General features: G+C 38.0%; 1 protein-coding gene across 10 annotated transcripts in view; it reads left to right on the top strand.

The window, feature by feature from the left end:
- Positions 1 to 13,410, top strand: part of RBMS3 (RNA binding motif single stranded interacting protein 3) — a 1,329,481-nt gene that overhangs the window by 1,183,048 nt on the left and 133,023 nt on the right. For all 10 annotated transcript variants that reach the window (XM_045436403.1, XM_045436406.1, XM_045436409.1 and 7 more), the window contains one exon: positions 12,430 to 12,476. In XM_045436403.1, coding sequence (XP_045292359.1) covers positions 12,430 to 12,476 — 47 coding nt within the window. The remainder of the gene's footprint in view (positions 1 to 12,429; positions 12,477 to 13,410) is intronic.

Genomic DNA, 13,410 nt, shown 5'->3' on the forward strand with positions numbered 1-13,410 from the left:
AACTATCATAATATCATCAACACAAGTCAGGGCGTTTTAATCTGAAAGCCAGCTTTGCTATGTGTTTCTTATGACTCAAATGCTTAATTCCTTGGTGTCCAATTTTATGTCATGTCTCCTTTATTTTCCAAGTGGGAATTCTTTTTAATGATACAACATTTATTTGAAAAGACATCTGCTACCAATATCATTTTTCCAGCTGAATTTTTCACTTATTTAATAAAGTATATTATAAAGCAAGTAGAAATTAATTTATTTTTACTTTGACCCAGATTTTATTAAGGTTTTTATAAGATCACATTCCAAATCATCATCTGCATTCCAAGCATTATTAGGCACTGAGGCATTAGATGGTTTTCAAATTTGTAGCCACTTTTCTCTTGAAGGTCGTGTGATCATAAAAGCCAAGGGCTGGCAAGGAAAGAGAAGGATGGAGAAGATGAAAGAAAAAGAAAAAAAGAATATTGAAAGAAAACATGAACTAGCTAGATACCAAGGAAATGATGGAGCCACTATTGAGATCTGATGAATTACATGGTTAGTGGTTTTAAAGAGAAAGAAAATGAATTATTAACCTACCTATTCCGGCAAGTAATGGCATTTAGTTTTGAATGCAAAAAGTGCTCACACAACCTCTGTGGCTATGAAAAATACTCCTCATGATCAAGTACTTTCAAACATTCTTCAAAGCAATTATCTTTGACAGAAGCAGCATCCTGATGGGAATGCTGGATTTAACAAATAATTGGGAAGTAAGAATTTTCTTGCATATTCTATGGCTCCCTAGTGCTGAATGTCAGTAATCTATTGCCCAATAATCTATTGAATGCCCTAATCTATTTCAAGAGTAATGTTACCAATTTTTTTGTGTGTAAGGAATTGTTAGAATCCTTCTAAGTTAATACTAATGCCATTTATGAAATTTCCTTTTGTTTACTGAAAGACTCAGACTCGTGAAATTATCAGTTAAAAAAGATACCATGGATCTTCATTATTCATGGGTTCCCTGTATGCAAACTTAACGTACTTGCTACAATTTGTTTATAACCCAGAATCAACATTCATGGTGGCTTCATGGTCATTTGTGCAGAGCAGTAAAATGTTTGAGTCACCTGGGGATTAAAGAGTATACTTACCATGAAGAGCACTGTGTAAGGTATTGAATTGTACACTTAGAACTAATACAGCACTGTGTATTAACTGAACTGGAATTCAATTTAAAAAAACTTAAAAAAAAAAAGTCTGAGTCACCAAACATGCATACTCTCAAGATTGAGCAAGGCAGGCTCTTGTGTCAACTTATAACACTGTAAGCACGTGTCCTTTCCTTGGTTTATGTAGGGCCACATTTTTCCATGTTTGTGCTTTTCACTGGTGATTTCACTGTTTAAAATGCCCCCAACTATAGTGCTGACGTGATGCCTTGTGTTCCTAAGTGCAAGGAATCTATGCTGTGCCTTGAGGAGACAATATGAAAAGAAAATGGAGATCAGCTTTGCGCAAGCATGACTTATAGTGCTTTGGCTTTGAGTTCATTGTTGATGAATCAAAAATATATAATAAGGTGTCTTTATACAGAAACACAGCTAAAGCAATGTTGTGTATTAATTAGTTGGTGAAAATGTTGTGATCAGAACCTAACCCTGAACTTCTTCTAGGAGCAATGAGTCAACAATATTCCTAAGTCAGTGTTCATGGTGACTTTAGACAATATAATTGCTGCTAATAACAAGAATTGTGTCTTGTTTTCTGATTATTATTACTGAGTGGGAGCCAGTTACTGGTCAAGTCTGCATCTCTTCCATTGATTTAAAAAACCAATGTCCATGGGTATCAAAAATAATGTACTGATTCATGCAACCAACTGTCTTTATGTAAAAAGTTGTGTTTGAGTCAATTATCAATTGTTATGGATCTAAAGACAACAGTTTTTACTCTTTACTCTTTACTCAACCAAAAATGTAAAACTTTCTAAGGAATTTAGAAAAGCTCTGGTCCTATTTTCATGAGTTTAATGAGTCTATGAGCGACCAGTTGGCTTGTAATTACTTCATAAAGATCACTAAACATTGGACCCAGTGTACAAATTCATATATCTTCCTTAGCAATACAAAGTCATCAGCCTAACACATTTAATTATTTCTACTATCACTTATAACATTCTTATTTGCCCACCTGTCTGCATATGAGAGAAAAAGCTATATTGGCCCTTGACTTTAGAAACTCCAGTGGGTCACATTGATATGGACAATATTTGATGTTCAAAGACACAAAGATGGCTATGGAAGTAATAACAAACAAGCTGCATAAAATCTGGAGAGAAGAGATTATCCCTATGGTTCCTATTTATAAGGAACATTCAAAAGGAATATTTTGTTGAGTTTATGAAAGCATTTGGCTATCACTAGCTGTTACCAATGCTACTTAAAGCACATGCTTTGAGGCATTCTTAGCAGTGATGAAGACAAAAATGCACCTTAACCATGTGGCCCTCTTGCCTTCAGTTGGATCTGTTTGGAACAGTGCACCCTGCACACCAACTCTTTGATCAGTCACCAGTCAACATCCTTCTTATTAAATATCTGAAGAACCTGACAAGGCCCAGAAATATATCATTACTACTAGCTTTGGAGCCATATCGACTGTAATTTAATTTTACAGTACTGAACATTAGAAAATTTATGTCTCAGAGATATGGAATTGAAGTGTTGCCCCAATAAACCATTAGAAATAAAAAAATAAAGACAATAGTTTATCTAAAGAATTATTTCAAAACTTAGCAGTAAAAGGGTGTAGATCCATGTTATCTTTGACCATATTCCGTGAAGGGGGAAGAATTATCTATACAGTTCATGATTTCCCTTGGGTATAACAACAGGCTTGGCATTTAGTTGTCCAATTATTTTCTTTAATGGGACTTTGGAAAAAATTAAGATGTATGTAACAACATTGCCAGGTTTTGAAAATAGTTCTTTTAACGTTGAACTGAAAAAGAGACTTTACATATGTGATCTTAAAAAAAGTGATTGGCTCTTACGATGCATTACAACACTTGCGATTGACTTTGTTAGCCAGCCCATCAAATGTAGTCTTATTTATTTCATGTGCTTTACTGGCCATTTAGAGAGCAGGCTCAAGGTGAATGACACTTGTAATCTCAAAAAAATCTTCCCATTGGCCCAAGAACTTGAATTTGCAGTAGTTTAGCTTATAGACTTTCTAACTCAGGTAAGTGTTCTTATTTTAAAACTGCTGGGTTCATATTTTCTAACCTATGATCACTAAAGATAAAAAGTAAATCTTGAAAATTCCTATAATAGTGTAATTTTGGATATAATGTGTTTGATGATGAGCTCCGATCATCTGCCCTAGTCTCCATTCTCAAAGAAGAGTAGGGGAAAACATACTTATGTTCTAGGGGTGAAAGTAGGGATATGGGGTTTAGGAGGGGCTGAACAATGGAAAAATTATATCAAGCAATTATAAGGGGAAAGACTGATGGTTGATCTCCATGTTCCCTGATTCCTTTGACCCAGTCTCCATGGCATCTAAGTGGGGCCTCAGCCAACTAGGGAGTTTCTGGAGTTGTTGGTGCTGTCCTGGCAATTCCAGCCTGCCATAAGACTCAGAAATATCCCCATCAAAATTTAAACCACAGCTTACAACCTCCACATACCATCAAACTGCAGCAGGGACCTGGGAGAATATGGATCAATTAGCCGGATACCTAGAACTCCCACCTATTCAGCTTCACAGACCCACCCTGGTAGCAACCTCAGCATTTTATATTTTTCATCCTACTTAGTATGTTATAGTGAGGTTTACCAGTCTATACACTCCATCACCGACTCTAAGATACCATCAATTAAAGATGAAATATTATTTTAAATGTCACTAAAAAGAGAGGTTGCCAAACTCAAATGCCATCAATTATCATGCAAGCCCCAATTTTCACGGACTTTAAAATGTGAAGTGCACACACACACACACACACACACACACACTGTGTTTTGGAATCTATAAAGTCAGCCATTTAGATTGAAATAAAATCAGAAGTGTCTACATAAAATATGGTAGTGTTCTCTTGTGTATTTTATGATTATCAATAAAGGCTTAACTTAACTTTGGAAATGACAAACTCAGACTAGAGCTTTGAGAACTTGAGCTAGCTACATCATACCTTTTCTTCTCTTTCTCCTTTGACGATGCTTTCTTTGTGCAGCCATTGGCTTTTCCAGTCGTCCAGGCTTAATTCTGTCTGCATCTTTTTGGCCTGTCCTTCTTCATTGCTATAAAAGGGAGAAATTCTCTGCCTGACTAGGATGCTTTAGCTGAAGCCAAAAAGGAGAAATACTGTGATGACATAGTGTATAAACAACAGCATGACTCCCCCTGATGTTCTTTTCCCAAACAAAGAGAGGTGAATTTTCTCTATTCTCTGCCTATTTTTCTAGTTTTTTTTAAGTGATAAATTCCTTGCATTTCATTTGCATGATTCCTGACAAACCCCTGAAGATATCAAGATGATTTTTCATAATCGTCTCCCTACTCTTGGTCAGTAACTTGGATAAGAGGGTCCTCCAGGTTTTCTGGCTGCCTCTAATTGTCCTGGGTTCTTATTCATGATTTGGTTCAGGTACACTGGCTTCCCTGCTGAATTGGGAAGGTCGCTTAAAAATCCCTCTGCGTCCCCCATGTCTACTCACCAGTCAAGGACTGAGACATGTTCTTTATCAAAAGAGCATCTTCACAGCACAACAGTGTGGCTGAGGGGAGTTGCAAGCAGAGGAAGGAGAGGATGTCTCTGCCAACGCACAAACAAGAAATGATAACTTGATAAGAGACACTGACCATACATTAAACGTACTAATTTAACTAGGCAATAAGTTCTGGAATTCAGTATAGATACTTGAGTTTGAGACCAAGATTCTGAAATCACCGGACACAAATCATACTTGGGATCTGAAAGTGAATGTCATTACTGTACAGAAGGAAAGAAGAGGGTGGACTGAGTAACATCAAAGGAGAAATTGCTCTCTGAGAAGTCAGAAGAAAAGCAGGCTCACAGAATTGCGACGAAAGGGATGTTGAAAGAAGAGGAAAATCACTGGTCAAATGATGCATACTAACCAAATATGATTTAGAATAAATATCTCCATTAGATTCAGAAATTGTGAAACTTAGAAGTATTGTATGAGCCACTGCACAGGTTGGTAGGCATGCTTTACAGAACAGTTAACAAGGACGTTTCTGTCTGATCTCAGGACCAGACTGTATATCTCTCTTTGGGAGACTTTGGTAGTGTCCTGTCTACAGTCTCTTTTGTCCCTCATCTTCTCTTTAGGAGAGGGACTGGCTGCCCATAGCCCAGGGAACATGCCTTGAGCAGGCGAGAGCAGAGACTTGCTTTATATGGTTGACTGCCTGTGCCAGGGGAAATGCACCATTCAGTAATCACCTGACCACACCAGAGCCAATGCTGGCAAAACCCTACCGCTTGCCCTATTTTCTCACATTCCTTTTCAGTAGGTGCTACAACACTCTGCCTGCAAATTTGCCCTGAGCATACATATTGTTTCCTAGGATTAGTTCCTTTTTTTTTTTTTTTTTTTTTAAACAGGAAAGAGGTTTAAAGTCCTTTCTTTTCTTTTCTTTTCTTTTTTTTTTTTTTTTTTAACGTTTATTTGTTTTTGAGACAGAGAGAGACGGAGCATGAACGGGGGAGGGACAGAGAGAGGGAGACACAGCATCAGAAGCAGGCTCCAGGCTCCGAGCCATCAGCTCAGAGCCCGACGCGGGGCTCGAACTCACGGAGACCGCGAGATCGTGACCTGAGCCGAAGTCAGACGCCCAGCCGACTGAGCCAACCAGGCGCCCCTAAAATCCTTTCTTGAGGCACATGGGTGGCTCAGTCAGTTAACTGTCCGACTTCGGCTCAGGTCACGATCTCTCAGTCTGTGGGTTCGAGTCCTGTGCCAGGCTCTGTGCTGACGGCTCAGAGCCTGGAGCCTGCTTCAGATTCTGTGTCTTCCTCTCTCTCTGCCCCCCTCCCTGCTCAGGCTCCATCTCTCTCTCTCTCTCAAAAATAAATAACATTAAAAAAATTTTTTTTTAATTATTTTTTAGCCAAAAACTGTACTTGGTTATGACCATGTTGTGGTTTTCTGGTGATTTTTATCGGTTCCTCTGAATATCTTGGACATCCACACTTCTGCTATCGCATATGAAATCCTCAGTTTCTCAGCCAGTATGGCCATTTGTAATTATGAATTCTTACTAGCTTCCAACACTAGGATCAGCGTACGATTAACCCTGAATTGTCAGTATTTATTCTTGACCTCCTTCCCATTCTCACATGATCCTTCTGGCTGTAGCAACTCCCATTTGATCGCAGATCGTCTGTATTCTACTGACCTAGCAAAGCTAAATGCTTCCTGACATTTTTGGGCTTACTCGTAAGTGAGGCCTCTAATCTGTATGGTTTTTGTAAATGATATGCCTTTTTTCTTCCTGAATTTAAAAATTAAAAACAATTCAAAGAACAATTCATATAATACACTTCTTTAAGTTACTTCCCATTATAAAATAATTCTAATTATATATAGCTTACAAAAGAGTCAGAAAAAAATACAGGAAGAAAAAAATTATGGTTATACCACTCCAGTATTTTGCATTTAACATGATTGAAATTAATTTATTTCTAGTCAGAGATATTTTTTTAATTTTTTAAAAATTTTTGACCCATACCATACACATAATTTTGTATCATGATTTCTTCACTAAGGGACATGTTTCTAAAGAGAAATATTGGTAAGTAAATATAAACAAAGTTAAGTGAGGTTTCACCACAATAGCAGAACCCCAAATTTTATAACACATTATAATTTTGAAACCCTTTCACACACATAACTTTTTAAGCCACCTTACTTTACTTATGGAATTTTTAACCATAACCCGCTGACGGTTATAAATATTGTTAACATTGATTGCGAGAAATACACTCTTCAAAGATAATATCCAGGGGCGCCTGGGTAGCTCACTCGGTTGAGTATCCACCTTTGGCTCAGGTCATGATCCCACGGTTTGTGAGTTGGAGCCCCCGGTTGGGTTCTGTGCTGACAGTTCAGAGCCTGGAGTCTGCTTCAGATTCTGTGTCTCCCTCTCTCGGCCCCTCCTCTGCTCACACTCTCCCTCCCTCTCTCTTTCAAAGGTAAATAAACATTAAAAAAAATAATATCCAGAAAATTACGTTATCCTTTTCTTATTTGGCTTCCTGAACTTATCTTGTGCTAATTCAGTACACGATATTTACTAAAATATACAATATGTACTTATTTATTATCACTTATTATAGTATTTACTTATGTATATACTAAAGTGTTGCCTTATATCTGATCATAGAAAGTTGGAAATTCTTGTGACTGTTCATTTTTACCCATACAATTATGATGCATCATTTGTCAAGACAGAATTTAGAAAAAAAGAGAAATGTTATGCTAACACATTGATGTTTCCATTTTCCAGTAATTACAGTGTATGTCTGTCCATATGAAGTTTATTGCCTCAAACTTTTTGGTCCCCATTTACATGACAATATAAAAATAGTTTCAGGGGTACCTGGGTGGCTTGGTCAGTTAGGCGTCTGACTTCGGCTCAGGTCTTGATCTCAGGGTCCGTGAGTCTGAGCCCTGCTTAGGGCTCTGTGCTGACTGCTCAGAGGCTAGAGCCTGCTTCGGATTCTGTGTCTCCCTCTCTCTCTGCCCCTCCCCCACTCATGTTCTGTCTCTCTCTGTCTCTCTCTCAAAAATAAATAAACGTTAATAAATTTAAAAAATAGTTTCAAAAATGATAAAATCAGTTCTATCAGCCTGTCTTCTCATTAGCTCTGTTATAGTCCATGATCCTCTGCTCCTCGGAAAGACCAAGCATTACAGTCCAAAAATCTTTCTGAAGTGTTAATGCCTACTCCCTACTGAGCATATTTTGAGCAGTATTTCCATGATTATTACCTCTTCATTTAACTTGTTAATCATTTAAAGTTATAAAAATCAAATATCTAGCTCCTAAGTCAAACTGATGTGTCTTAATGAAATCCCTATGTTTATTGAAAATAATTAGATACCTTAATTCAGCAAACTGTATTTTAGAATTTCTTCTAAACTGTTTAGCTCTTATAGTATAGATTCTGCCGGGGTGACTAGAAATATCCTATTATGGTTGAAATACTAAGCAAAAACTCAGCTGCTGCTGGAAAATGACAAAAATGCCCCCTTTCGTTTAAATAAATTACAAACACTTCCAATGCACAACTTATGTAAACTTGAAAAATGGAAAATATTTGTGCATCTCGTAAGCTCTTTTGAAACAGAGAGACAGGATTAAACATCACTTCCCTCCATATGTGGTGTGACATTTTTGTTTTGTTCCAAGTTACTTTTTGTGTGACTCTGGAGTTTGTAAACATGCCATAAAATTTGGTAATTACATAATGATGATTTCATGGTTCTTCACTTAGTGTAAAGGTGGCTAGACAGGGCAGCAAAATTGATTTTCTTTTGTACCTTTGTGGAAAGAAACAAAAGGAAATTGAATGCAAAATCTGCATTAAGACTATATTAGAATTATAACTCAACAATCTGTTACACATGAAATGAAAACCAGGTGCAGCCAAGTGTTAGTTATTGTGCTATGATATTCAGCCAGTGGGCAACGTTCACACAACCCTTTGTTTAACCCATGCCTTGTTTTGTTACCCATAATGTTCCGAATGTATATGACCTGAAACTATCTCTTGTCTCCTCTTGCCAAAGGTGCTCAGAGACATGACTGTCCCTAGGCAAAATCATGAAGTAGGTGAATCTTGTGTTCATTCCCTACCCTCTTGCAATGACAGTCACACTTGAGATCCTCTCCACCTGCCTGACCCCGAGTACCTACTCCAGTTGCTTATTGCTCTGGATTTACCCTCTGTTTTCCAGGGGGCTCATGCTGTTTCTTGGGATTGGACAATCCCTCTTTGATTGTGTAATTGCCCTGCTAAAAAATATCCCATGCCTCCCTAAGAGGAGCCAGGCAATCAAGGTTCTCCCTCCTTTTCTTTTGACTCTGAATTCCCACTACCCCACCCCCCACCACAATGTTCTACTGCAGATGAATCACCCACCTTGCCCTTTTTATTTCTTTGTCTTTTCCATGCTATTCCTTTTGTCTGAGCCAGCCTCCATCTCTCATCTCCATCTATGGAAATCCTAATCGTCTTTCAAGGCTCCACTCATCTCTACATCTTCCACATGCTTTCCCTGGTCACCCCCAGCCTCTCTCCTCTATCCCTCACCCATCCATACCACTCAGATGGCTCTCACCACGTGTTGCTTTGTTTTATAATATTCATGTATGTGTCTTGTCTCCAGGCACTGTGCTGGATACTTTACAAATGTAATCTCATTTAAATTTCACAACAATCTGATGAGGTAGGTATTAACCATTTAACAGCTGAGGAAACTGAGGTTGAAACAGGTTAAATAATTTGCCCAAGGTCACACTGCCAGAAATAACAGAGTTAAGACTCGAACCTAGGTCCAAAATATATATTCTTTTCACAAAACTATATTGCCATCTATTCAGTTCTTTTCCGTCTTCTGAAAGATGGATGGAGGTTTCAGATGTAGGTAGAGGCCAACTTAGGCTTCCTGATTATCAAATGCATATTCAACAAAAAGGTAGAGTTTATTGATAATTACTGTGTTCCTAGTTGGGGCTGATTTGTTAACTATAACCCACAAGAAATTCAAGTAATAGGTGAGAGAAAAAATCCTTACCTAATGTTGTCAGGACAAATAAACATGGCACGAGAAGAGAATGTTCAAGATAATTGGTCATTCAAGAAATGATAAATAGCATTGGTCTCTGAGCACTATTGGAAAATAAGTCCAAGGAAAAGGGGAAAACATGAGGTTGACTAGGAAAGGCATCCTATAAGTCCCCTAGGATTTAAACAGTCTTGGGTGGTTAGGAGGCTGAAGGTATTATTTCATCTTAAACTCACAAACTAGCAATATCTCTATGGAGTATAAAGCCCATTCTTTTCATTCTGCCTCTGGTGTAACATCTTGAATAAGTTAGGGGAAAGAAGGTTAGTGTTTCTAAGAAAGAGTTCTATGCCCAATGGGCAATTTATACAACTGCCCTCTCCAGGATCTAGAACCACGGAGTATCAGCTGCACCCCAGATAGGCCCATTCTGGGGAGTCTTCAGCCTGGACCCAGCCTCCTGTCTGTCACATGGCATAGGCCCCATCTTGGGAAAATTTTAGACTTAGGATCTCTTTTTGACACCACGACCTTTGTTTCTCCCGAGGGGGAGAAAGCCTATCTTTATCTCTGCTCTGTTACTCTCTTCTTATTTTCCAATCCCCTACCTTGTCCTAATATCAGTTGCATGTTTCTTTAACATGAGTGAGACGCAGTTATCATTACACATGTATTCTCAGTGCACCTCTGTTAACTTCTGAAAGTCATCTCAACTTTGCTTGCAAACTCTGTTTCCATTTCTGTGTGCTCCCAGTATGCCAGTCCCATTCGTATACAGCTCTACACTTTTGTTCTTTATACCAATCTTAATAACAATTTTAAAACTGGGAAAAATAATGCACGTAATCTAAGCTTGACTACAGCAGGGCATACTGAACTTCAGACCCTATCTTGGAAAGCCTGAGAATTTCCATTTCAGTTATGTGCTAAATCTGAGGAATTCAATGAGCCCAGTAGGAAAACTACCTTCACCCACACTGGAAAAAATTCAAGCACAAAACTCCTCTCTCTTTTCTCTAAAGTTTTTATGATTTTTCTTGTCTTCTACTAAAATCCTCAAAGTTCATTCATTTTTTTTCTTTTTATTTTGCGATGATTATAGATTCATGGGATGTTGTAAAAGAAATGTACAAGGAGGCCCTGTGTACCCTTCATCCCCTTTCTCCCAATGGTTATATATTACATAATTATAGTGTACTATCAAAGCCAGGAAATTGACATTGGTCTAATTTACTTTCAAATTAAAAAAAAAAAAAAAAAAAAAAAAAGCTAACCTGATAACAACCTAGTCCGTTTTCCTTCCACATTCTGTTTATACTCACAAGCAGTAAACAGACAGACAGTGTTGGAAAACACAAGGTGGTATGATAGGGGTGTCTGGGTGGCTCAGTTGGTTAAACGTCCGACTTTGGCTCAGGTCATGATCTCATGGCTAGTGGGTTTGAGCCCTGTGTCAGGCTCCGTGCCGACAGCTCAGAGCCTGGAGCCTACTTCGGATTCTGTGTCTCCCTCTCTGTCTCTTTCTGCCCCTCCCCCACTCACGCTCTGTCTCTCAAAAATAAATAAAACATTAAAAAAATTTTAAGTTCAAAAATAAAGGTGACATGACCAGACATGCACAGAAAAAGTTCTCCCACATTGCTAGAGATGATCATCAGGTCTCATGCAGACCCTCAGTCAGTGTCATAGGTAGTGGAAGGCAGCCTGCATCAGAAGACATGGGCTACAATCTAATTCTGCCTCTAAATATGTGACCTTTAGCAAATCACTTGACCTCTCCAAGCTTCAGGGTCTCCATCGATAAAATGGAGAAGCTATTTCTCCCGCCTACTCCATAGGGTTTTTATGAGGATCAGATGTGATATGTGTATGAAGAAAGGAGGTAGAAAAAAAAAGAAAGAAAGGAGGTAGGCTGTGAATTAGCAGTCATGAAGTTTATTATTCTTTTCTGAAACTACTGCCAGTTACAGAAGTTTAGTTTTTCAAAGGTGAGAGTGTATTCTTAGAAGTACACTTAGGACGAAAGCAGCTCCTGATTAACTACAAGGCCTAAAATTTCCCTCATGTGTAAATGACCTTGCCTTTCTACCATTCTTAGTAGGACAGGCGCTAGCAGTACATCGGACAAGCACACTGCCACTTATTACCTACACACCCCTGAGGCATACCACCTATTTTAAAATAAATGTTTCTTAACATTTCCTTCTAAAAGGGCGAATGCATTTTAAGTAGCTTTTATTTTTATCCTGACCACAGGATTTATTCTTCCTTTTTTTTTTCATCCACGAGATGTACAATAGGTGCTCTTGACAATAGTGAGAAATCATAAGGATACCAGATTAGACAGAGGATGGTTTATGAAGTAGATATGGAAATCATCCAAACTGCATTGTTCCTTGGTTTGTCTGGATATATAATATAAACTCCTAACTCGCTGGTGGATTCTGATGTGTGGGTAGTAAAAATGCTAGTCTTGGCAGTAAGAATGGAAAAATGTATAGGATAAAATAAACTTAAATCACGGAAAGTAAAGATAAAAGTATTTGTGTGGACTGAATGTTTTGGGCACCGAGATAAAAGTGTTAAGATTTGATTTCTCCCCTTTCCTCCCTGTATACAGGCTGGCATGGCTCTGACCTATGACCCCACAGCTGCCATACAGAATGGGTAAGTAGACCACATTTTCTCTATTTTAATTACTAAGGTATCTTTGATCTCTGAAATCAGTACTGAAGAAAAATGTTCAAAACTGTCTTTTGTTTTAAATCTTTAAGGAGAAAGTGTAAACCAAACATGTCTCACCACTATAACGGACAGAGTCAAGTTAGTGACCTGGTGATTGTGTCTTTGCTCTTCATTTGAATAAGCATCTAGAAATTTTGTAGCTTCTTACTTAGAATAAGTCACAGAGTCTAGGATTCCTCCTTTGAAAAATAAAACTTAAACTACATGATCTGACCTCTCAAAAATTCTGTAATTTTGAGTATCTTTGGTTGAACTCACTTTCCAATATCTTCTCTTTGCGTTGGCTGTCCTGCAATTGACAATAATTATTCTTTGGTTGGTTGGTTATTTTTATTTTCACAGCCTTCTATCTTGGATTTCTCCACGGCTTTCAGTTTTCTGTCTTACAGTCTCATTAAATAATCAGAATGAAGACCTCATTTAAGATCAGTGTAGAGGATAGAAGAATGCAAACTGTTTTCTATTTGGTCAGCTGCCTCGAATGAAAATCTGTGGGATGTTGAAAGGATTTAAACATCTTCTGTTCTGATAGTTATTCATTTAGGCCATCATTTATTCATTCATTCAATAAACATCCAGTGGGTATGCCAAGCAGAGTGCTCTGCTCTCCAGACTTAAAAGACAGTATCTGAGACAGGGCCTTTGCCTCAAGGAACTCATAGTCTACCCTCCCATAAAAGAGTAAACATGGATGGTAGGCTAAGGGAGGAGTCTAGTCCTTTCTCTCTTGTTGATTAAAACTCCTCTCTAGGAGTGAAATTTAAGGGTTTATCCAATAAGCATTTTCTTATTTCCAATAAGGCACCATAAACTTGGTGAGTAGAAAGAAGAAATAGAGAAGAACGTCCTCAAGAAT

The sequence above is a fragment of the Leopardus geoffroyi genome, chromosome C2, assembly GCF_018350155.1.
Source record: "Leopardus geoffroyi isolate Oge1 chromosome C2, O.geoffroyi_Oge1_pat1.0, whole genome shotgun sequence".
Lineage (NCBI taxonomy): Eukaryota > Metazoa > Chordata > Mammalia > Carnivora > Felidae > Leopardus > Leopardus geoffroyi.